The sequence below is a fragment of the Osmerus eperlanus genome, chromosome 12 (genome assembly GCF_963692335.1).
Source record: "Osmerus eperlanus chromosome 12, fOsmEpe2.1, whole genome shotgun sequence".
NCBI lineage: Eukaryota > Metazoa > Chordata > Actinopteri > Osmeriformes > Osmeridae > Osmerus > Osmerus eperlanus.
The window spans coordinates 14,023,437-14,047,806 of record NC_085029.1 but is presented as its reverse complement, the minus strand read 5'-3'; the positions used below and the strand labels follow the sequence as shown (position 1 = coordinate 14,047,806).

Sequence of the window (24,370 nt, the reverse complement as noted above, 5' to 3'; positions counted from 1 at the left end):
AATCAATGGGTTATCCACCAGCCAATCATCAGATAGCATCGGCATTGTAAAGTGCTTTGACAAGTGGGATTCCTCTGTAGTGTAGTGAAAAGGGAGGGACCTATCAGACCAAGGAAATGCCAGTACCTGAATATTGATAGTGAAGAAGGAGGATAGCGAAGGAAGAAAGGGCTGATGATTTGTCATCGTCCTTACCAGGCTTGACACTGATCAAATTCCCCACTTGTTCAATTACAGCACTGAGGTCACTGACAATTGAATTTAGTCACAAGTTTTGACAGTCCTAGACACAGAACATACCCTCTCAATGGCAAATGTGATATCAATACCACTTGGAATGAAAGATCAATTATCAATTATGTTTTGGTTGTCCTACACTGCCTAAAATGTTTAAAATACTACCTCAACAGAACACAAAATACCCTGGAGGAGACGAGAGCAAAAGCAAGATCAAGAGCTCGAGATAGATAGATAGAAACTAATAAAAAAGAAAAGATTATAATATAGATAGATGAGAACTTTATCTAAGAAAGATCTGAGCAAAAGAAAAGAGGAGGGCAGTCATAACAAATAAACAGATCTATCACAATCTAAAAAAGACAGAAAATGAAAGAAGTCTGTAGTAGAGTCAGTCTTGCTGAGTCAAATCAATTACTCAGCTGAGCTCAGCAGCCTCTCAGCTCTGCAGAATGCGCAAAGTGACACAGAGACACACAAGGACCAGACGTCATCTGCATTGCTGAGTGGCCGCGGGCATCTCATGTCATACTCAGTTAAAACAAGATGGCAATTTCAGATCAGCAGTATTGCTGCTGACAGGTGTAGTGCCTGTGTACTCTTTAATGCTTGTCTAAATTGTTATATTTCACAGAGCTTTTTAAGAATTTTACTCTTTAATGCTCGCTCTTTGAAAAGGTTTCTATAGTAAATTAATCTTGACTTATTATGTGGACTGTGAGCACCATTATGACTATTTTTATTACTATAAATGGAGTATCTTTATGAAATGGTTGGTGTATAGGCAAACCATAGATATTCTTTGTCATAAACAGAACATTAAAGTTGAAATAGGCTTGACTACCCATTCTAATTAAAATACCTTGTCTACCTGTCTGAGAATTCACCTCAGTGATGTGTTACAGAGTGCCCTCTCAGTTCCAAAATTCTGTTGTTGGTTTATCACAATTCCGTTTCTGTCAAAAAATCTAGTAATTTATCGCCATCTTGTGGTCAAAATATCAATGTGAAAACGATTTGATGGGGTTCTGTCAAACAAACCTTTCAGGCATCAGTGTTGCTTTTTTAGAGGTCAAATATATAAATCTATACACTAAGAAACAGCATCAGTGATTTTTGTTTTACCCTTGTCTGGGAACCAGCAAAGCATCTGCATAAAGGTGACAGTAATACAAAGAAGAAAAAACAACTGCTCAGTTAGTTAATGGCTTTATATTCCTATTGGTATAATAGTATGTGACACACATTATCTCGTTTTTACAATGTAGATACACATTTACCAGAACATTAAAACACAGCATAGTCTCTTTAAGTAGAACAGTGAAGAGGATCAGTTCAGTATTGCAAGAAGAGTAAATGCCGGTCAACACAAGATTGTAGCACTCGTCCAAACCAGAACAATGCACACAAACACACCAAGATCAAGGAAAATCTATACATTAGCGAAGAAATACCCTTGTAATGGTTATTCTTATTTGTGTGGCCCATAACGCTGTACGTACCAACATTTATAACACCGTAAATTTAAAGGTCCTTCTGTGTGTATTAGCTAAAGGGGGTTATGCCAAAGAGTATTGCACCATTAGGGGAATATTTTGCTTTCACTCTTTGTTTCTTTACTAACCCCCCAGAGCACTAATACTCATCATGAATCTCACTATTGCACATAACTCCGAATTAAAATAACAGATCTAATATCCAAATGTAAAAGAGGTCTAGAGTGTATTTCTGTACATGTAATCCATGCAGGAAACACTCAAAGCCCATCATTCACAAACTTATTGAATCACATAATATGTTGTCATAAAAGAGTAAATCATTGTGATTTACAGTAGCTGATTGTTTGTCACAGCTAATTATCCAATAAGCAATCATGCAAATATGTCAATTTCTATTGCTATAATGAATTCATGCTTTAAAAATAAACTCTCCTTTCCCTGAGAAACAAAAAGTGAAAAGACAACTCAAGATGTTATTCAGATTCTGGATCTATGTATTAATATCACCAGGCTGAATTCCTAAATCATCTTTTCAAGTGTTGTAATACATTAAGGTCACTATTTAATGACAACATGTCATCCAGTTGAGTTAATCTTGATTAGTTGAGGAAGCTAGATGGATTTGTTACAATGGATTGATGGGTTCAAGTGTATGAAAACTCAAAGCCATATCATGTTTTTCAAACCAAAACCCATTACCTTTTTTTTTCTCACAGCGCTTGACAGCATTCAATATACTTGTAGTATATTGAGTTTGAATTAAAAGTTCACTCCTCAAAATCCTTTAAATACTGAAATGAGCCAATGCTGATTCTCTAAATACGAGGGTTACATAAATTGCTTTTCTCTCAGTGCAGATTTTTTATTTATTTTGAATTAAAAGTTTGTATTAAAATATTGTTTACGGGAACCGAGTTCAGGGAGGGAAAGTATGGTCAGAAATCTGAAGAGACCACATTGATTCATCTAGCATAGGAACAGAGTATGGATTGACATACTGCAAGTGTTTCACAAAGCTCTCACAGTCCAAGGGTGTACGTACACAGCATACAGGGCTACAGTGCAAAGTGTACATAGCAATCACTCTGCATCACAAGACGGTGTGAGTTACCTTGTATAATCAGCCTGTATATTAGGTGTCAGTGTACGTGCCAGTGTGTGTACCACAGTGTCACACAGTCTTAGTGTCACCCTACACTAGTGTTCATAGTGCGTTGTCCTGGAGGGACTCTATGTGTGTGGCCTTTTGTACCAGACAGCGCTAGAACACCTGATTCTACTGTGATCAACTTATCAACACGGTCTTTATTGGATAGCTGAACTGCTGGTGTTGTGGTGTACAAGTGGTGCAGTTAGCTGTCAACAGAGCATCCCCCCAGCACTGTGACACCTAGACCTAGTCCTGGAGAGCTACTGGAAAGCTTTAGCGGCCTACCTTACAGGTTACCACCAAGTTATGTCAGACTTAGCATCCAGTCATGATATGCTCAATGCTATTCCAGGCTAAAGTTGGACAGAAGCAAAAGTTCTTACACATCCTCAAAGAACAATAGAGAAAAGCACCAATTTATAGTACAGCTGTTTCTGTTATGTAGTATGTCAGGTCAGCAACAATTTAAACGTATTCAACCGATAGAGTAGTAATTAAGGCTTTTTTTTGCTGACTCCTCAGTATTAGCTTAATCCTAACACTGCACACTCTCTGGCTCTCTAAAACCAGGCCATACGGGGCTAGCACTCTTTTATAGCTCTCTCTTTCTATCCTTTCTCTCCCCCTCTTCCCCTTATTGTTGTTTCCCACCTCCTCTCATCTCTTGTCCACTATCTTCTTCAGGTAGTCCACCACATCCTCTCCAGTGTCCCAGGGGACCACGCTTGCATGGAAGCTAGCAGGCTTAGCCTCCTGCATTTGGGCCAGCAACCTGTGCATGGGAAACTCTCTCCGGGGGAATGCTGTGTCCTTTGGACCCAGGGCCAGGGAGGGGCAGATGTCGTTGGCCCCGTCCCCGACATAAAACACCCTCTGAAAGGGGCAGCCGCGCTCTTGTTGCCGGCGAGCCAGATAGTCCTGGAGGATAACCTGCTTGCACATGTTCTCAGGACAGCGTTGGCAGGAGTGGGAGTGGAAGGGCAGCAAAATCAAACCGCCCTCTGGGTTGAAGCTGGCTGGGTTGGTGAAGATCCTCTGGAAGAGATGGCGAGCCCCAGCATACTCAAGCCACGCCTCGATGAAGTACATATTGGCATCAGAGACGACGACCATCTCGTAGTCCTGCTGGTGGATGAGGAGGTACTGGAAGAGGGCCAGGAGTCCAGGTGTGGGTGGGATCTTTTCAATCACGGAACGGATGGAGTCCTCAGACACACCCTGTTCAGCCATATAGGCCAGCACACGCTGCATGTGCTCATTGTAGTGCCCTTCCCTGTAGGACTCTCTCAACCAGTCAGGAAGCTGCTGGCCTGGTGCCGCCTTCACAACGGCGTCATCACTGTTCTCATTGACGATGGTCTCGTCGAAGTCAAAAAGAACCAGGAAGCGCCTGGGTGAGGACATGGAAGGGGAGGGGCCAGATGGGGCAGCCATGTTGGATTTGTTATGAATTGCAAGGTGGCTCGTTCTGACCTTAGAAAAACAAGGAAGTGGAATAAATATTTCAATACATTTTAATACTGGGTAGAAAGGTCAAAATATACACACCAATTTTCAAGAATTTGAATTAGTTTTCTAAATTAATTTGACAGTTTAGGAGTTATTTATATCCTTACCGTTAAAAAAACAACTTATGTTCTAGCCACATACAGTAGCATTAAAAAAAGGTGAAGGCAACACTGTATGTATATGCTAATCGTGCCAAAACCAGTTTTCTGCTGTCGTGCCATAATCTACTGGACTGCAGTATGGGTTCTGCAAGTGACTCTCTTTGTGTTCCTACTACACAGTCAATTTACCCAACAAAGGTCACAGCAATAAGAAGACACTATAATTAGTTCTAACCAAGTCCCAAGGGACAGGTCATATCTAGTGGAGGAAAGGAAGAGATGTTGCACAGAGATAGGAAAATGGGTGGAAAGGGGACTAACCAGGATGTATGCCAAGCAAAAGAGAAACAATTATGAGCCAATTCCCACACATTTCAATAGTGTTGTTTTTAGTGTCCTGGAGAGTGCAAAATAACATGTCAGATGGGGTGCAATATGGGAATCTATCTATAGTGCTGAAAATGGGTTGGGAATGCTTACTCACATCAATTGTATACATTTACATTAGTATACAGTTTTGATCTTGGAATCGTGCCATAAAAGCTGAGCTAGGCTTCAGGCACAAGGCATCCACTGTTGTGGACATGCTGTAATTTGAGTGAGGCGAGGGGGCTGGGCTTGAGGATGTTACATCACTGCATATCTTGACCATATGTGGACCAACCATAAGTATAGACCCCTGCAATACACCCTGCCCCATGTCTTTTGAAATCTATTGGCAAGGTTCTCAATCATAGTTGAAACTGAATTAACTGTCAAGTGTGAGGAGTCCTTGAACCAAGATAATCTCAATATAGTACACTGATTTAATCCATTATCGTCCAGGCTTTATCGGCTGGAGCATATTAAATCAACAGCGTTCTAAGCCTAAATGTGCAGATTTGCAATGGTGCAGTCCCAAACAAAATCCCATAATGAATCAGGTCAAATGTTGTCTGGATTACATTTGTCAAACTGCCACAAATATTGCATGGTCAAGACTAGGCTACTGCAAATACAAAACAATACAAAAACGACTGATGTTAGTCGATTGTGATGAAAAAGTAAACAGCACTAAGGCATAACAGTTTATAGGCCCAGTTAATAAATATTTCTCAACGCCCTGCGTGAAATCGAATGGAGACAAACATATTGCACATGCCAATACAACTCTTACGCATCTATGCAGATAACCGAAGACCCCTCTCTATTTCCACAGTCGCTGCCTTGTCATTGGGCATATTAAGTGACTAAGCTATCTAAATATACACCCGAAGATCTATTCTCGCAAGCCACTGACGCCAGGACATAGGCTACCCTTGAAAGTCCTAAACGAAACCCACACTACTCTCCGATTTAGATGCATGGATCCTGGCGTTATTGTTTGAGAGTCAATTTGACATTAGACACAATCGAAATGTAAAATCAAATCACACACGCACACTGATAAAATACGATAATATGACATAAAAAATATACCGGTAAACATGTGATTCAAATGGTCAGCTATATGCCCCTCGTCTCGAATGGTTGGTGCCCGGTTACCGCATCCTTGTATCGGCAACGGGACATTTGCTTCGCCTCGCCGGGTAGCGGGGGCAGATGGATCAAGTGCATTCCAACTCCCCCTCCACGGGCCGTCAAAACCAAGGAGAGCGCAAGCCTCGATGACGTCTAGGCTGCTGCCCAATGACGTGACAACAATGTGCGGACTTTGAAGGCGGCTCGTGTTCATCCAATGAGCTTCAATTGCGCGGTAGGATCTATAATGTGTACTGCCCAAACAGCTGTGGTCTATATAATATATAATTTCAGTTAAATTAAATAGACTAAATAGATTGCATACATAGAATTCACCGTCAATTCAGTTCATTCACACGAGACAATTATTGGACAACTCTTGAAAGAAAATAAAAAATGAATCCATATCAATGAAAAAATGTAAGACTACATGTAAAGACTAGCCTATAGACTGCATAACAACATGTAACAGGACAGTGAATGCACACAGTAGGCCTATAACTTTATGTCAAATAACCTTCAGTGTGACCTCACTGGTCTCTTTAGTTTGATAACAGGGCAATATAGGTCAGGATTATCTTGTGTCAAGTTACTGCTAACACAACCCTATCTTAAACTGGTCAAGGTCCTTCAGTAGTTCCCTGCAGTATTGACTGTCAATCATTTTTTGAATTAAAGTCAGTACAGAATGTGGACCTTCTTCCTTCTTCAAGCATGGTTGTTATGTAGGCTATTCAAACTGAATGTCCTCATTTAAATGAAAGATGTAAAGAATATCTATTGATAAAGTTGTTCAATGAGTTGTATTTTTTTTTTTATACAACTTAAACAATAAAATAAAAAATACCTAGGGCAAGACTGGAACAAAACATTATACAATAAACGTGGTGTAAGAGTTAAACACCTGTATACTTAGTGGCTAATAAAGAAACAAAGTCTATAAGTAGGCTTCATGTCTACCTACAAGTTTGAGCATTTCTGGGGGAGATACCAATACTCTGTTATTTACATGTAAACACACACACAGAAAGAGAGAGAGAGTGAGAGAGAGAAAGAGAGAGAGAGAGAGAGAGAGAGGGGGGGGGAGAGAGAGAGAAGTAGATTACAGCAGAAGCCTAGTAGAGTAAAGATTAGTGTGTGAGTTAATCTTTCCAACATAGCATGTCTAAGCGTATTCCAATGTCTATTACCGATTAACAAACCGCTTTAAGTTCTGTGTAACTCTACAGCATTCACTTGGACAAGAGTTATCTCTCAGCTTGGATAAAGCTACTGTAAATGTCCAAGAATAAGAATAAATTCCATTTATATTGAGCTTAGTCTGCGTGGAATGTACTGTTGGGCTCCAAGATTGGCATGTGTTGTCCTGTGAACTCTACCAGTACGAGAGGAATTGATGACTTTAGGCACTCATATTTTCGAATTTTTGAAAGTTATAATTAAATATTTACCATAGGATACCATAGGATACAAATTCTAAACAATCCAATGAGATTTGGCAATATGCTGCCCTCACACATGAGGCAATGAGGACCTCTTGTGGCAATACCGGTAGGCTTTATTGTTACAGTTTCACATTAGGCAATGTTTTAAAAGCGTGATACGACGGACATAATAACAAATGTAACATGGAACGAAATACGAACGGAGATAGTTAATTTTATATGCTGTTGTAAATGTACAGATACACTTTTTTCTTACGTCATCTCCCAACGGCGTAAGCTTACTTTCAGTTTCAATTCTTGATAACACAGACACTCGGGTTCGACAGGTAAGTCTGTTTTCAACAGTAAAATGCTAGGTTATTGATGTTCCTTATGCACTTCATATGACAGAGGAAAAAAAGGTAAAAGGAAGCAGACGGCTGAAAAGGTATAAACTGATCGAGTGTCTTAACTTGAAAGTGCCTTTCAAGTTAAGACACTCGATCAGTTTAACCATAGCCTACTTGCTACGTTATTTTGTTGTACAATTATTTGTTCATAAACTCGAAGTAAGACAAATAGGCTAGCCTACATAGCCTACAATAGTGTGTATTTTCGTTATGCAGTGTTAGAACAGTGATTTAAGTATCTCATGATTTGTGCTGTTTATATTTCAGATTTTTCTATGTGCAGGTGTCCAAGTAATGGCAGTCACGTAGCCATGTTTAGGAAGTTTTAGTGTTATAGCAAGCACTATAATTAAGTAGCCAACGCCTTGAAATATTCTCAGCATTCTTAAAATATTAGATAATTTGTCCATTGATATAACGTGAGGCATTGAAACCACTGGTTGTTATGAATATTACAATGACTGTAATACAGTTTATCATCAGTTGTATTTCATTGTATAGGCATATGAACTACCTTTGCATATCTGTGGATCTTGTAGTTCATAAACAAGGATGGATGATCGTACTATAAGAGTGTGTGGGCTACCTGTAGACATCCCCAAGAACAGATTATCGGATAAACTGAAGATTCATTTTCTGCGGAAGAAGAATGGAGGTGGAGATATTTCATCTATCACATTTTCCGAGACAACACCTGGCGTAGCCCTCATCACTTTTACGGATTGTGGAGGTGAGAGATCAACTTGCTTGATTGTATAATAGAAAACATTGACAATAAGGTATATTTGCTAATAGAATAAAGATTGCAACAATGCATTTGCACGTTGAAGCGCAACCTGTGGAACCGCACTGTAAATAAAACTTTATGTGAATGTCAAATACTTTGTTTTTCAGTTGCTCAGAGAGTGATTAGTCATGGCTTTCAAACATTATCAGTGAATGACATACTATACACAATGACACTAAGTATTCTCCAAAAAGAATTGGACCCAGATGAGGTAAGAAGTGTGAACGTTTCACATGTGAATCAAAATGTTCACGTAATATTGCAATAGCTAATTTTGTATGGTATTATCTCTAGATTTTCATTGACATAACAGTGAAAGTGGACCACAGCAAATTGCCTGGGGGAAAGAAAGCACTATCCGACATTTTAGTCAACTTCCCTGGCCTAAAAATGAACTTTCAACCGAGTGATGACCTATGCATTCTAAATGGACACTACTCAGAGGTCCAGGCACTGATTAAGTATATGCTGAGTGTGATGAACTCAAAAAGCACTAAGGATATACAGTTACCTCGATCAGAAGTCCTAAGTGATCAGAAAAAATACCACTCCACCAAAAGAAAAGTGAAAAGTCAAAGTGAGAATGAGTTTGCTGAACAGCGTTGTGGAGTTGATATCTCAAAATGTTCTAGTTCAGAGAGGAGTCATATCCCACCACACCAAGCGTCTTCCACTAACCGCAGTGTGGCATCAAGGGCTGGAAAGGCAGGAACATCACAAGAAGACTTCTCCATGATTATAGATACTGATATCTTCCGCTACCTCCAGCATTGCTCTAAAGAGTACAAGAGCATCCTGGATCGACATGGAGTAGAAGTACTGGATGTAACCACCAAGGATATCACCACCCTCTACCTACAGCTCCAGACAGGAGTTGATGGGGATGTGGAGTGCATGGAGCGAACACATGTGGAACTGGGTAGCTTGTACGAGAACACAGAAGCACAGCTTCGAAAGGTTTCGCTTCCCAAGGGAGGTCTCCCAATTCAGGGGCTCCAACAAGCCCTTGATGTTGTTCTTCAGACGTTCCCAGATCTAATGATAAATGAGGACAAGGTCAATGTCTATTTAGTCGGTAGTGGGACTGATGTGTCAGAGGCTAAGCAGTTCCTAATGGACATAGAGGCACCGACAGATGAGCATGGTCCAGATAAGATCAAACTTCCTAATATATTTGTTCAACCCTCTGGAACTGTATCCCTGTCTTACATGCCGGAAGCCCAAGTAGATCAGCATGACCGAAACAAAGGGGCAAAGGTGAAAATGGACACCAATTTTGAGAAGGTAGTGAGTTCTGATAAATCAAAATGTACTTTTAGGTCCAGCCGGGGTGAGGTCAAAACTCCTGAGGATGATCTGACGTATCCTCTTTTGATCACAAAACCGAATGAAAAGGAAAATCTGAGCCTTGACTGTAGACCTGTGTCAGAGATCATGAGTTTGAAGGTACAGTCATCACTTTCAGCTTACAGGCCAGAGGATTTCAAGCCCTTGATTGAAACCGGAGAAGACACGCCATTCATGAGGAATGGACCTGTCTCCATAAACAGACTTACACCGTCAAGCTTTTCAAATTCAAACAGAGCCAAATGTGCTGCCAACTCTGGTAAATTGCAGAGTAACTCACTGGACTTTGTACCGACATCTGTTTACAACGTAGCACCGACAAATTCTGTTGAGCAATCAAAGTCAGGCTCCACTCACAGGAAGGTCAATAGTTTCTCTGTACCAGAAAGGAGCAAAGGAAATGGAAAGACAGACCACTTAGGTGTCTATTTACAGGGAAAAATGCCAAGCTGCATCTCCAGCAGCCAGAAACCTGTGAGGTGCTCGGAACCTTCAATCTTCAGTGTGGATGTGGAGGTGCCCAAAACTAAATGGCTATACCTGAAACAATTTTACCTCACAGAAATAGAAGATTTAACCTCTGACTTGCAGATGAATGAAGATAATGCAAGAGGAAAAGAGATCATCCTCAACCTCAGAGGAGCAGACGCCGCAAACGTTGGAAAGACTCAGCAGGGGTTGAAAGACCTGGTCTCCAAAGTGTGTGAGGACTTCCACACCGAGGAACTGTTGAAGGCACATGTTGGTGTGTCTGACTCTATGACTGTTGAAGATGTATGTTGTGTGGTAAAAGATAAATTTGAGAAAGTGCTGATCTTACAGATGACCAGAAGCATTTTTGTCTTGGGCCCCAAACTGCATTGCCAAGATGCAATGTTGGCCCTCAAAGAGTTGTTTCTCAATGGATCTGAGGGGGAGAAGTCAGAGTCACCTGTTTTTAATCTTCAACAGGAAACAAAGCAAGATGAAGATTTTACAAAAGGAATGGTTACCGAAAGTTTGGCAGCTAGAACCAATAAAGAAAATGCAGTGAGTGCAGCCTTGTGTCTTTGGTGCCAAGGAAAAGTCAACCCTCACTGCAGAATGTGCTGCCATTCAGATTCAATTGATATGCAAAGCTCCCATAACAAGCACAGTGAAGTAAACCAACGTGAATACAAACCAGTTGGACGCACAGTTGAGAAACCTGCTCTGCTTTGCGTTTGTGGGAGCACAGCAGAATCTGTAACCTTGATGGCTTGTGGAGTGAACTTATGTTCAAACTGTAAAGAGAAAGTACATTCCAAGTGCAGGGTATGTACTAAACCTGAGGAGAGTGTCAGTGGGATCAGGGGCACTATGAGCTTTACAGAAATGTCCTTCAGTCTGGCTGGGTACCACAGGGATACGACACGGAAGATAACATATACTATTCCTGATGGCATCCAGGGGGTGAGATAAATCTGTTATTTGATCTTGAAGATTATACCTTTTTTTAAGCTTATTTGAAATGTGTGTGTAATTTCTGTGCAATTTTTTATATATAACACCTAAATTCACAATTATAAGATGCATGAAAATTGATTTTCAAGAAACTATCACCAATGTTTAATGTGAAAAATAACATATTTTACCAGATCAGTTTTTATCAGTAAAATATTGCAGGCATTGACATACTGTACATCTATATCCATGCCACTTCTGTTACCTATTTTACCAGGCAGACCATCCAAACCCTGGTTCACCATTCAAAGGGGATATATTCCATGCCTACTTGCCCATGAATGAGACAACCAATAAACTAGTGTCGTCCCTAGAGCAGGCTTTCCATCAAGGCATCACCTTCTGTGTGAGAGCAACAGACTCCGGGGACAAGGTCACTTGGGGGAGAACCATCCCACACAAGACCAACATCGAAGGAGGAAAATCCAAGTAAGTCTTGACCTGGCAGATGGAAAAAGTGTTTAGCATGCAACAATGAAAGTGCATGAGTACACTAGTACAAACAAAGTGCACATCTAACACTCATAAATGACCTTTATCTTCTGTTGTTTGCTGTGCAGGAATGGGTTCCCAGACTCCAGCTATCTAAAATGCTTATCTGAGGCATTGACATCTCAGCTTGTGAAAGAGAGCAAACATCTCAAATAAGAAAACCTGAAAATTCTACTGACCAAATTCTGAAAATTCTACTGCATCTTACCAAATATAATCTTGAGAGTACCTGATTGTGGTCAACTGTGGCAATGTAGAGCATAGCCTCAACGCACTTCTAGGACTATGCTAAACTGTCCTTTTCATACATTTTTCATGAATTGTCTCCAGTGAATGTGCTACACTTTTTGCTTTTTTGGAGGAAGGGATACCTCACTAAATTGCTTCTCCAGAAGTTTCTTCAATTTTTTTATTGGGAGTTTTTCCTGTTCTTGTCTAAGGGTATGGGTTTGATATATGATCTTTATCTGTGGGAAACTGTAAAACACTTTGTGACATTCACTCTAAAAGGTGCCATACAAATACAATGTAACTTTAAATTTGTATATCACATTGATTGTGAACGTATACATCAATAATAAAATATTATGCCTTATTGTAAAACTTTACAATAAAGTCACATATATTCAGTTTAATGAGGGTGTATAGAATAATTTCTTTGAAATGCCTTCTGTTACCATACCTGACTTTAAAGTAACAACATGGGCAGTTTAACTGCACTCTTATTTTCTTATGAGTGACTCCCAATTGTGTTACGTGTACTGTGCTGTAGGTGGAGCACTTGTAAAAAAAAAAAGAGAAAGAAAAAGCATTGCAGATTTGTACACAATATTCTGAACCGATCAAGTACTGAATAAGTTCACACATTAACCGGTTTACATATTGCGTACTACATATTGAGTCAAAAGACATGTCACACATGCGTTTGGCATTTATTCTTTTCAGAAAACATTACAGATAAGGCAACAGGGCGATAGGGCACCAGTGCAGGAAAGCATTACAGGATATTGTGACAAGCAGATGAAGTGGTTTAACCTAGTTTCAAGCTCTGCTGATAAATTCATTTGATGAAGTTAAATACTTAGAAGCAGATACATGTGTTTTACAATAAATACAGTTAATAGTGCCGTTTGTGTAAGAGTAAATACTTGGAAGAATCATATTTGGCAAACATTTTCAGAACATTTTGTTTTCAGCACCTAAACCAACACTTTAGAGCTCCACAATAGAACCACCTGCTGTACTACTTGTATTTTAGTACACAATCCTAAATAAATAGTAACTCTGTTTCCTAGTTACAATCCCATTCCCCTTCATCTGACATGATTCCAGCCAGGTCTTAGCTCACACCAGTTGCTCGGATGCCCGGAAAAATAGGAATACAATTTCATACAGGAGAAAAATCAAACAAATTAAAAAATGTACGGGAACATTTTACATTTACATTTCCAACAAAACAAATGTTTAGATCAAAACAGCGATAGCAGTGCTCTACGGTGAAGGCTGTGAAAATGGCTTGGAGTGGAATGTGTTGAGCTGGTGTGGTTTGGATGGGGAGACAGGCTTCCTCTTTCCCTCCCTCGCTCCCTCCCTCTCTCGCTCCTCTCTGCTGCCCCACAGCAATGAGTTACAGCCACAGCTGGAAAGAACATCTGCTTCCTCCACACTTCTATTTCATATTAACCATTTGGAGTCATTTATCTTAGCCACTAGATACAGATCCACGGATATGAAATGGAGCACTATGAAGTCATCACAAAAACATTGATACCACAAGATTTCCTCAGACAAAAATACTATGAACTGCGATGCATATGTGGGTCTTGTAATGAATATTGGAAACTTAAAGTATAGGACAACAATTCTTATGAATCAGTTATACTATAGGATTGTATAGGACTGAAATAGGAATGTTGAAAGACCCAATAAGCAAGCACAGTTTAGTTAGCAATCATGTGGTTTGATACAAAAGTCAAGTATATTCCCCATTCTGCTGTTCCAAAGGCCAGTGGGGGTTGATTGACCTGGAAGAAGACAGGGTTAATCCTTGAGTCACACAGAAACAACCTGGGATTTACTCACAAAGTAGAGGAGGCACTGTAAATACTGACAAGCCAACAAGGACCATTAAAGATGAAGAGAAACAACAGAGTGCACTGAGGGTATAAGTACAACAAAGTGTGATCAGCGTCTTGTGCCAAAAACCTTTACACACAAGGTCAGTTAAGCATGGTTGACATTGTTAAGCATTGAACAAGGCAAAGGAAGTCCAATTTCTCACTTTTTTTTGTTTTTACGTTAACTGTCAAGAAAAAGGAAAGGGGAAAGTTGGCTTGCAATTGATTTGGCACACGTTTGGTCAGGAAAAGGCAATCAATCAAATGACAATGTAACACTGGTCTTCTGGTTCTCTTTAGACGGCCAAATCACATAACACAAATACTGTATGCATCCATTCAAACACAACATGACACTAAAAGAGAGCATGCAAAATGAAACATCTAAATCTCTCTTAATACAGATAAACGCGCAAACACACATACTGTAGATGTACTAGACACAACCATCTAAACATCACACACTTTCCATTAAGCACTGACATAAGTTTTTTTAAGAAGGCCGGCTTTCCAATTCATAGTTTAAACACAATTTCTGCAAGCTAGATCAAGAAAAGCATGCAATATGAGTTGGATATTAGAGGGCTACTTAAGTGACTTGACTGTAACGGCTAAGAGAAGTTGGAACACTTAACTAATTTTTTCCATTGAAGGCTGCAGTGGTGGAGGCTATAAAACAAATAACAAAGCCTCTTGTCTGAGGATCTTTCTTACAAACCAGAGGGTTCACAAATAGACTTAGGTCAATTGTTTCAGCAAGACAAGGCCACTAGTTTCATCAGACAAGACAGGGTCAAATACAATAATACTGTCTTATACCTGAGGTGCACTTGATTTAGTATACCAGAATAATGAAACTAATGGAACAGTCCCATAAGTTAAAATACTCAGATAAAACAAATGCACCACAAATAGTGTCAAATACATATGTCTTTCACCCAGGTCTATCAGTAGGTTATATGCTGGACAGTCTAAATAGATACTGCCCCTAAACACAAATGAACAGCTACTATTTAAAATTCAACAGTAACAGGTCACATTTTAACTCACTGGTCATAGACCTGCAATTAGGGGCAACATCATCCTACATATGAGAAATAAACAGCATACACATTATTAGCAAAGTTTAGCCCATTGTCACTTTTTTTAAATATATTTTTTAACTATGGCATAGAGAATACCTGTAGTTAGAGGTGCTTGATAATTTTATTCAACAACTGTCTCAATTCTTCTCTTTCTGGTTGTCTTCTGTAGGAGCCTCTTTCAGGTCTTTTTCTGTCTCTTCTTTTTTGTCGTCCGTGGCGTCCGGCTCAGGGGTGGATTCAACCTTCTCCTCCTTCTTAGGTTCAGGAAGCAGAATTACTTTTCCAATGTTGAGGCGATCATGCATACGCCTCATTGCATCACCCACCTGAGAGAAAAGACAGACAGGCACACAGGCAGACAATCCATTTTTTTGTGTAAATGACTCATAAATGACTCATGGATCAAATCTCTGTTTTTTTCAGATAGGGAGTGAGACGGAAACTGGTATTTTTATTATGTTGAAAACATAAATGTCTCGCTCAAGATGACTTGTATGGCCTTTCATCCATGTCCACATAATATGACATATTATTCTGCTTATATACACGCACAACATAGACACACATGCAGAACTTATATCCACATAAACATGCTTTCTATTGGCCTTCCTTCTACAAGTGTCACTCCAAAATTCGATTTCTGTCTACCCCAACCCTGCCTCATTGTGACTCAAAACAAATATGTCCTAAACGGCCGACACCACGGCAACGAGTCTGTCACCTAGCAACTGACGTCGAGGCCCATTTCATCTGATGGGGGTGACCGTTGTTCGCAGTTTGACACGTCAGACACAGTACATAGGAGGGGGTTCTGGGCTGCAGCTGCAGAGATCATTTGCACCAATAGTTTGGAAATCTGATTACTGGTATATGATACACACTCCAATCCATTCTGACCATCCTTTCATCTTACAGATTTGTGGTTGTGTATTTATGTATCGATTCAAAAGAATGTAGATAAGCAGTCAAATAGTAACATAGCAACAAGAGTCATTTCCTCTTCTCACCGAATCAAACTCTAATCAGCCTGACCTTAGACCCACCTCTCCCTCCTCCTCGGGGTCCAGACCAATAAGGGTGAAGTGGTGAGTAATAGGGAGAGACGACCAAGCCTCTTGGTTGGTGATGACTAGTTGCCATGGAAACCTTTACAATGGCTCAGGTAAAGGAATCAGCTTGTTTTGCAATGATATTACAGAAGCACCAGAAGCACCCCTTTGCAAACAACAGCCGGCAGGCCTCCGTCCTCTCTCATCGCAAGCCCATAAGTGTGTGTGTGATGTTTGTTCAACAGGCTTGGCAGCGTCCCCCGTGTGTGGATGTGATACCAAATGATACTACAATGGCGAGCGAGGTGTAAACATATCCTTTCAAGGCAGTCGAGAAGAAACACTTCCCACTTAAGTGATTACATGAAGGCAATATGTCAGCTTGTTTAGACTGCAGGGATCCTTGGAGAGCTAGGGCATCTGCTTGATTTGTGGAGGAACCTGGAGCCACCTTTAAGGTACAGTTAACACAGACAGTCATGGAGCTAAGATTACGATTATTACTTTAGTAATACACTTGGGGACATTTTATTTGCAGTTCTGGAATTCATTGAGTTCTAATAGCTGCTATTTAGAGTTACGGGCATGGAAATAAATGACTGCTTGTTCAGATTTTTTTTGACCATGGCGGTTTGTGGTTTGTAACTCCCTTGCATCAATTGACGTTACCATAACAATATACACAATACTACAATAAGTCAAGGTTCCAATAAATTACAAATAAAAGAAACTTAGTGGAACTGTATCATCAGTTGAATTATTACATTTTAAACAAACACAGTATGACCTTTATAGGGGATGAAGTCAATTATCCCCAAGGTAGTTTGTCATCAAGCACTACCCCTGGATACGTCTACTGTACATCTTTATCAATGCATGGATAACAGTGTTTGCTTGTGTACATCCAGTACCCAGAAGTACATTTGTACATGCATGTAAACACACAGACACACACAACCCTTATGACACTCCAGCCTACCTGCTCAAAGTGATAGGTGGAGTCAATGCGAGGTTTGATCTTGCCCTGGTTGTAGAGCTCCAGCAGTTTGCCCAGGGTTTGGAAAATAAGCTGGTCATCATTCAGGTAGCCCAGGTGGAAGCCACACACTGCCTTGTTGGCATGCATCAGCCGCAGTGTGTTAATAGTGAATTGGTTGTACCAGGTCTTCGCCAGGGCTAGAAGGTTCTTCTTTTGACCGGTCACACAGTTGGCGGCACCTGGAAGATGGAGGGATAAGCTGAAAATCTGTGTCTGTGCATCTGTGTAGTTGATGGTTATAGATTGGATTCCAGCACATCATAGCTTCGTTATCTACTTTAAAGCCTTTAAATACTTTTTTTGGTGCAAATTATGAATTGTAACTTGAAACTATGTTGATGTATATCAGAGTATATCAATTTAGAGTGGGGTTGTGTTTCCTACCAAACACTATGAGCGTGCCCATGGGTTTCAACAAATTGAAGCCTTTGTGGGTGTCTGATCCTCCAAGAGGGTCCAGAACAATATCCAATCCTGAGACAGAAACGAGAGAGTGAAAGAGAGAGCGAGAGAAAGAGAGAGAGGGAGAGAGACGAGAGAAAATAAAAAGGATCATTAACCACTGAAAAGCACAGCGACACCATTGCAAAACATAATTTGCAAAGCTCCATTTGCTGTATTTCTCCACACGGTCCTGACTGTGATGCCGGAAGGCACAAAATGGCGCCACGTACTGACGACTCTCTCGATGACCTCACCGTTAGGGCTGATATTTCTGATCTCCTCCACGTAGTCCCGTGTGCGGTAGTCAATGGGGTGGGTGACCCCACCTTCCCTGATGGTGTCGTGCTTGCTGGCTGACGCTGTGCCGAAAACGGTCACGTCCTTTACCGTTTTGCAGAGCTGGGTGGCAGCGACGCCCACTCCACCTAGGAAGAAAGGGGGGAAAGGGGGGCAAAGCACAGGGGTTTGGTTGAGGTAAGAGTTACAGGATGTGGCATGATGGCCTGTGCCAGATGACAGAGATGATGTGTGATGGAGATTCAATTTTGTATGTCCGTCATTCGTGTCAGCAGTTAACAATGAAATGAACTGATGGAGGCAGTCTGTTACGTATGACGGGGGTAACTTGATGGACAAAAAATATCCACGGCTGTAATGTGTATCATCAATAAAGATCCATCAGAGTTAGAAGGGAGCCGTGCATATTGATCTTTATCTCAACTCTGAGTCCAGTAAGTGAAACCACAGGCCTATAAATTGTGGTTCAACCCAGTGCAGCCAGCTCCATCTCTTATTTAACAGAGCCAAGGCTACCGTCCATCTCTGGAGGCAAACTGCTGTGTCACTGGTACAATTAAACCCTTGGAAGCTTTTAGCAAACCTGAGAATTCTGCTTACCTGATAGACTCGCCCCTTTATAGGGGTTACTTAAAAAACACTTCCTAACACTTTGTCCACAAAGCTAATGGATCACATGACACAAGCTAAATCCTACATCGTATATGTGTGGATGTGTGTGGCTCTACCTAAGGGGACCAGCCTAACCAACCTAACTAACCTCAAATGACCAAACAATGCAGACAATACATTACAGTAGATACTGTAAATGAACTGGAATGACTTATTTTGGAAGTGATACTGTAGGCTTCTGTTAGTACTTTCACTGCCCATCTATTTCAATGCCCTTCACGTACGTAAATGAGTGGTTTCAAATGTGTTGTTTTATCACCGTCACTGTTAGCCTTGATTGCTTGCAGTTTCCTGAAGGTAGTCTACAGTACATTTCTAACCCGTTAATATGTGTAATATGCGTCCACTGTCAACCAATCTGATACATTTTTTTTTTCCAAGGCTACATTGGAATCCCCAAATTCCAATGTCCATTCCAATCCTGAGTGTAACCAAAGCAATGACGCATGATAGTGATCAATGTTGTCATTTCTCTAAGGTGCTGCATGTCGAACACAGTTAACTTCAGATGGAAGCAAGGTAGGGTTACCATGGAAATTGAGCCACATTGTTTCAGGGCAACAGTCGAGTAGCCAATGCCTTCTCTGCCCGCCCACAATCTGGTCGTTCATTGGAAGGCCAGGGGCAGCATCACAAAGACAAGCATATTCACTGGTGCAGATCAGAAGGTTTTCAACCTGCTATGTGTGTGTATGTGTATGTGTATGTGTATGTTTATGTGTGTGTGTGTGTGTGTGTGTGTGTGTGTGTCTGTAAAAGCCAGAATAGAAAAACATTTTCACCAAAATATGAGAATTATGGCTCAGGGTTCAGTTCTGAAGATTGTATTGCACAAGACCTGCCATTTAAGATCTTGCATTGCACATTAACACAGAAAGTGACAACCTAGTTATGAAATGATAAAAGGTACCCTACCCCCACACATTACACTCCCTTACATGTGTTTCACATATGCACACAAACAGCATTTCCTCACCTCAAAGGACACCATACGTCTTTGGTTTTCATTTCTGGGTTAAATGGCTACAAGCAACCAGACCCACAGTACCTGGTGTTCAGAAAAGGTCTACTGCAAAATACTGCAAGTTGTTCAGTCTGCAACGTCATACTGCACATGCCATCTTCTACAGAGCACAACCAGCATGCCTGGCGACTGGGCCTTCACACCCTGCTGCTGGTTCGGTTTCAAATGTTTGTGAACAATTATCCATATCTGAGTGTACGGCAGTCGCTTAGTGAATACACTGTGTGCTCGGGGTTAGTTTTACCTGCAGCCATGTGGATGAGGATGCTCTGGCCTGACCTACAGTTGGCCATCTCAAACAGCATCAAGTAGGCGGTGAGGTAGTTGATGGGAATGGCAGCACCCTCCTCGAAGCTCATTTGCTCAGGCATGATGAGGGTGTGGTCAGCGGACACAGCCGCCACCTCCTGCCACAGACCGCTGCGACTCATCGTGATGACGCGATCGCCAACCTAGGAGGAGGTGGAGGGGATACGCAATAAATTCCTGTACAGTGCATGCTTGGTCAAGTGGTCAAGTGGTCAAGTGACTGGTTTGACTCATCTCCCATAACCACAAACTCTCGACAGGTCTCTAAACTTTTGAGAAAATAATAATTGTGTTGCTTCTTATTAAAATCAGGTTTAACTGTCTTGTTTTCTTTTCGCCAGCTGTGTCTAATTAAGAAGGCAGGATCAATATTAAAGATTTTTTCAAACATTTCTCATATGTCTTTTATATGGGGGGGGGGAGGATCTAGGAAAGCACTTTGGACTCATCGGTAATGTTCCCTTCATGCTTAGTCACCCCACTGAGAATCCCAGCCATTGTACTGATGTTTTGAAGTGTTCCAAGACACAGGAAAGAGGTCTGATCTGTCTCTGAATGCATGACCACTTCCTGTTTGTATTGCCTGAGGACCTTAGGGTTGGTCCTCTTCCTGCTGCCCTCAGTCGTGACAATAGATTCTCACACACTCGCATGTCCACTCTTAAGTGGAAGTGACAGACACACTCCTGCACACGCAAACTTGGAAGCGCACACGCGCTTTCTCTCTCTTTAAAGATTTGTTTTGCAATCGGCAACAAGAAACTACTTGTGACTCCTCGATCACATTACATTTACATTTAGTCATTTAGCAGACGCTCTTATCCAGAGCGACTTACAGTAAGTACAGGGACATTCCCCCGAGGCAAGTAGGGTGAAGTGCCTTGCCCAAGGACACAACGTCATTTGGCACAGCCGGGAATCACACTGGCAACCTTCTGATTACTAGCCCGATTCCCTAACCGTTCAGCCACCTGACTCCCATTGCTTCTCATCAGAAATCATCCGAGCATGTGGGGGTCATCTACCTCAAAGACTATGAAAGGCAAACCACAAAAAACATCATGGTCATGACAGTAAGAGAAAAGGACAATTCTGTCAAAGGAATCCAATGGATGGTGTGATTTGCACATTTATGAGATATGGCGTGAATCAATTAAGAAGATCATGGTCTCTATTAAGACTCAGTGAAGTAAATAAACTCAACTAATCCTTTATGATAGCAAGTGTGATGCTGGGTTGATTGAAAACAGTTAAGGATTTACACAGACCCCTTTCTCCCTTTCCAGACCCCAAGGAAAAGAGTGCTGAGTCAAAAAACCTTATCTTTAATCCTTGATATGAAAGGGTTGCATTAAAATCAGATCTGGGATCAAATCCCATCTGATTACCCGCTCCCTCCACTCCATCCTGTTAACTTTAATGAACTGATGCAGTTACAATAGGGTGAAAATGCTAAATGGTTGACAACATACTATCCTACCGAAGCATATGAAAGAACATGCTATGATGGTCAAATCAAAACACCAAAGCCTACTATGTTAAAAAAGTCTTAATCGTTAATGATATTTTGCATTGCTGATGGAAAATATGATTAAAAAAAGACTTAAATTGCTTTTCTGCATCCACTGTACCTTGAGGGTATGAGACCGGAATGCATTCCTCAAGAAGGTTAATTCTGTTATGGCTGACACCATTTTCCAGGGAAGTACTTTTCTCCTAACCACTTGGAATAACTCCAACTCTATTGCCAGCATCTACTGCATCTGGTCATTTCAGTCCCCTAGTTTTCCTTTCAACATATTGTTACTCTGTAAAAGGCACATCTGCTTTGCTTCAACTCAACAGGGATTTTATGTCTTTAGAAACTGCCGCACCCCAAAGTCCACCTCAGGACAGCCTCACTGATTTAGCCAAAATACACAACTCAGCTCTGCCCAATGAAAACAGGTCTAAGCCTTCTCTCCAAACAGTCAGACAGAGCTATTCCTTATTGTCTACTACAGCCTTGTGTTGTTGTTGTTGTCTGTGATGGTTTGGGATAGTTGTTGCTCCCAAAATGAGCAGCTAGGAATGTGACACTCCTCCTATGGGATTCCTGTTTATGATATAAAGGGGAGGCATAGGAGTGTGGCAAGGAGGAGAAGGAATACATTCCTTTCCAAACTTGACAATGTGGGACATCTGTTGGTTTGAGTCACGGGGCTGAAAGTATCACACTTCAGACTAAGAGAGACTTATGCACAATCCCTCTTCCTGATGCACGCTACAGACATTCACACATGGGTTATTATCTCATCTGCCATTAATGCATGTGGAGACTCTCTCTCTTTCTCACTCAATGAAATACACACTTCATATGCACAGACTCCAGCAAATAAGCAATAAAAAATATTGCTTATGTCAAAGATAAATATCAGAGCTCTAGATCAAATAGCGGATCATATCTTCGTGTCTGCCCTTTAGGTAGGTTTATGTATACTCTGGCTTGCCATCGCCATATTTCATTTCACCTACCCCACACCCTACATCCATCACATAGGTAACACATTATGACAGGAGTAGAACCCCACCTCTTTAATAATGTCATGCCTCAGGTGTAGGAAGCTTTATTACGTTTAATATGAGTGGGGAGTTAGGTGGCTGAGCGGTTAGAGAATCGGGCTAGTAATCTGAAGGTTGCCAGTTCGATTCCCGGCCGTGCAAAATGACGTTGTGTCCTTGGCACTTCACCCTACTTGCCTCAGGGGGAATGTCCCTGTACTTACTGTAAGTCGCTCTGGAAAAGAGCGTCTGCTAAATGACTAAATGTAAATATGAATACAGGGTTATCTAACCTCTTTTATGGAGGAGGATGGTAGTCTACTGGAATCACTACCACTAGGGAACAGAAGAAATGAAGATATATGGGGTTACTATGGAGTTAAGGGCAAAGGGAGACTGAATACTGCTCATTTGTCCTTGGTGACTTCATTGCATGATTTTTCATTTCAGAGGGACAAATCAATTCCCCTCAAATAAGTAAAAAAGTAAATGGACATAATGACTACACACAAGAATGAACAAAAAATCTATCATATGTAGGCCTAAAAGAGGCAAAAGATTATTATGACCATGAACAGTTATTACCTGCTGAAATCGTACTTTAAATGTGTCATTGTATATTTAATTTCGGAAGTATTTTTGAGAAATGCCAAAGGATACGATATATTGGATTGGTCGGGCCTCGCCCTCAAGCGTCTCCTGACAGTAGGCCCTATGGTCAATTCTAACAAGCAAATACAGGCAGCTTAATAAAAACATTTACCATAACATATGACTAAGTAGGCAATTGAATAGCCTATGCAACACTGGTAAGACAATGATCATGCATTTTATAAACTTTGATAGATGGCCAGATGAAACTTGTCGAGTGATGGGGAGGGCTAATGGGTATTGTTTCAGACTCACTTTTCTATCTGTCACTTCTTCTCCAACGTCTTCAATCACCCCAGAACATTCCATTCCGGGTGTGACCGGTGGAGAAGGCAAAAGCTCATACAGCCCCTGTCTCCCCAACAAATCCGCGAAGTTCAGACCGCACGCCTTGACCCGCACTAAGACCTCACTGCTTTTCAAGCTGGGCTTGCCTTTTTTCACCTGAAGCTTAATTTTTTCATAACCTCCGTAGCCCGTTAGAACCAAAGACCGATACGTAAAAACTTCCTCTTCGGGCGCCTTGTTTGGCGTCACCGCAGGTGGGTCCTCTGTCACTGGGATCTCTGCCGCGTGGGCTTCTGCCTCGGGCGTTTCAGCCTCTTGGGTTATTTCAGATGGAGGTTCCAGAGGTGAATCACCCGTCTTCTCCTGTTCAGTAAGCTGCTGCTGAGCCGGTGCCTCTTCGCCAGACATGGTCCAAATGTTTCTACTAACACTTCTTTAATTTGACTGATTTGCGGTTTTCTATGAAAAGGAGCAGAAAATAACTTTATCAGTAAACCAAATGATTTGATGCGATTAGGCTATTAGAAAACGTACATCCCACCGTAGCCTGATGTAGACTGCCAAGCGCTTTCAACAGGTTATTCTAAGAGGTGGGGAGATTTTGTGCTTGCGCTCTAGCCAAAATAGTGACAGCTCTGCTCGTTGGCAACGGGTTGGAGAATAAGAAGGGCTACGTAAGATGTGGTAATTGTCAAAACACGGAAAACGGATTTTGGTCAAAAGAGGAGCGAAAAGGAGTGACGTTCATGAGCTCGCGTAGCAACAGTAATATCAGAAATCAGTGAAGCCATTCCCCCTTCGAAGTTGGTCTCAGAAGATTCCAGTATGTGAAAGTAAACAATATGCTAAATATAAAAAACAGTCTGTAAAGCAGGGTTCACCATTGAACTAATTTTGGGGCTTATGCTTGGAAAGG

At 41.1% G+C, this 24,370-nt stretch overlaps 3 protein-coding genes across 8 annotated transcripts; 1 reads left to right on the top strand and 2 right to left on the bottom strand.

The window, feature by feature from the left end:
• Window positions 1–1,430: 1,430 nt before the first annotated feature.
• LOC134031581 (probable phosphatase phospho1) lies at window positions 1,431–6,147 on the bottom strand. Of its 2 annotated transcripts, none has more exons than XM_062475283.1 (2): window positions 5,955–6,147; window positions 1,431–4,354 (listed from the first exon to the last, which is right to left on the bottom strand). In XM_062475283.1, exon 2 carries the CDS (start codon window positions 4,318–4,320, stop codon window positions 3,544–3,546), a length of 777 nt encoding a protein of 258 aa, XP_062331267.1. In that variant the 5' UTR covers window positions 4,321–4,354; window positions 5,955–6,147; the 3' UTR covers window positions 1,431–3,543. The 2 variants fall into 2 exon arrangements, with proteins under 2 accessions (XP_062331267.1, XP_062331266.1); XM_062475282.1 differs by having other exon boundaries at window positions 1,431–4,359; window positions 5,955–6,146.
• A 1,488-nt stretch (window positions 6,148–7,635) lies between these two features.
• LOC134030799 (uncharacterized) lies at window positions 7,636–12,573 on the top strand. Of its 4 annotated transcripts, none has more exons than XM_062474115.1 (6): window positions 7,636–7,767; window positions 8,332–8,560; window positions 8,725–8,828; window positions 8,912–11,395; window positions 11,664–11,875; window positions 12,007–12,573. In XM_062474115.1, the coding sequence occupies exons 2-6, from the start codon at window positions 8,383–8,385 to the stop codon at window positions 12,092–12,094; spliced, it is 3,066 nt and encodes a 1,021-aa protein (XP_062330099.1). In that variant the 5' UTR covers window positions 7,636–7,767; window positions 8,332–8,382; the 3' UTR covers window positions 12,095–12,573. The 4 variants fall into 4 exon arrangements, with proteins under 4 accessions (XP_062330099.1, XP_062330100.1, XP_062330098.1 ...); XM_062474116.1 differs by having other exon boundaries at window positions 7,641–7,767; window positions 8,370–8,560; XM_062474114.1 differs by having other exon boundaries at window positions 7,665–7,868.
• Window positions 12,574–12,849: 276 nt separating this feature from the next.
• LOC134030800 (synaptic vesicle membrane protein VAT-1 homolog) lies at window positions 12,850–24,100 on the bottom strand. 2 transcript variants are annotated; one of them, XM_062474119.1, is made up of 6 exons: window positions 23,422–24,099; window positions 19,910–20,117; window positions 17,927–18,097; window positions 17,613–17,702; window positions 17,169–17,407; window positions 12,850–15,466 (listed from the first exon to the last, which is right to left on the bottom strand). In XM_062474119.1, exons 1-6 carry the CDS (start codon window positions 23,860–23,862, stop codon window positions 15,278–15,280), a joined length of 1,338 nt encoding a protein of 445 aa, XP_062330103.1. In that variant the 5' UTR covers window positions 23,863–24,099; the 3' UTR covers window positions 12,850–15,277. The 2 variants fall into 2 exon arrangements, with proteins under 2 accessions (XP_062330103.1, XP_062330102.1); XM_062474118.1 differs by lacking the exon at window positions 12,850–15,466 and adding an exon at window positions 16,413–16,640 and having other exon boundaries at window positions 23,422–24,100.
• Between the last annotated feature and the right edge of the window lie 270 nt (window positions 24,101–24,370).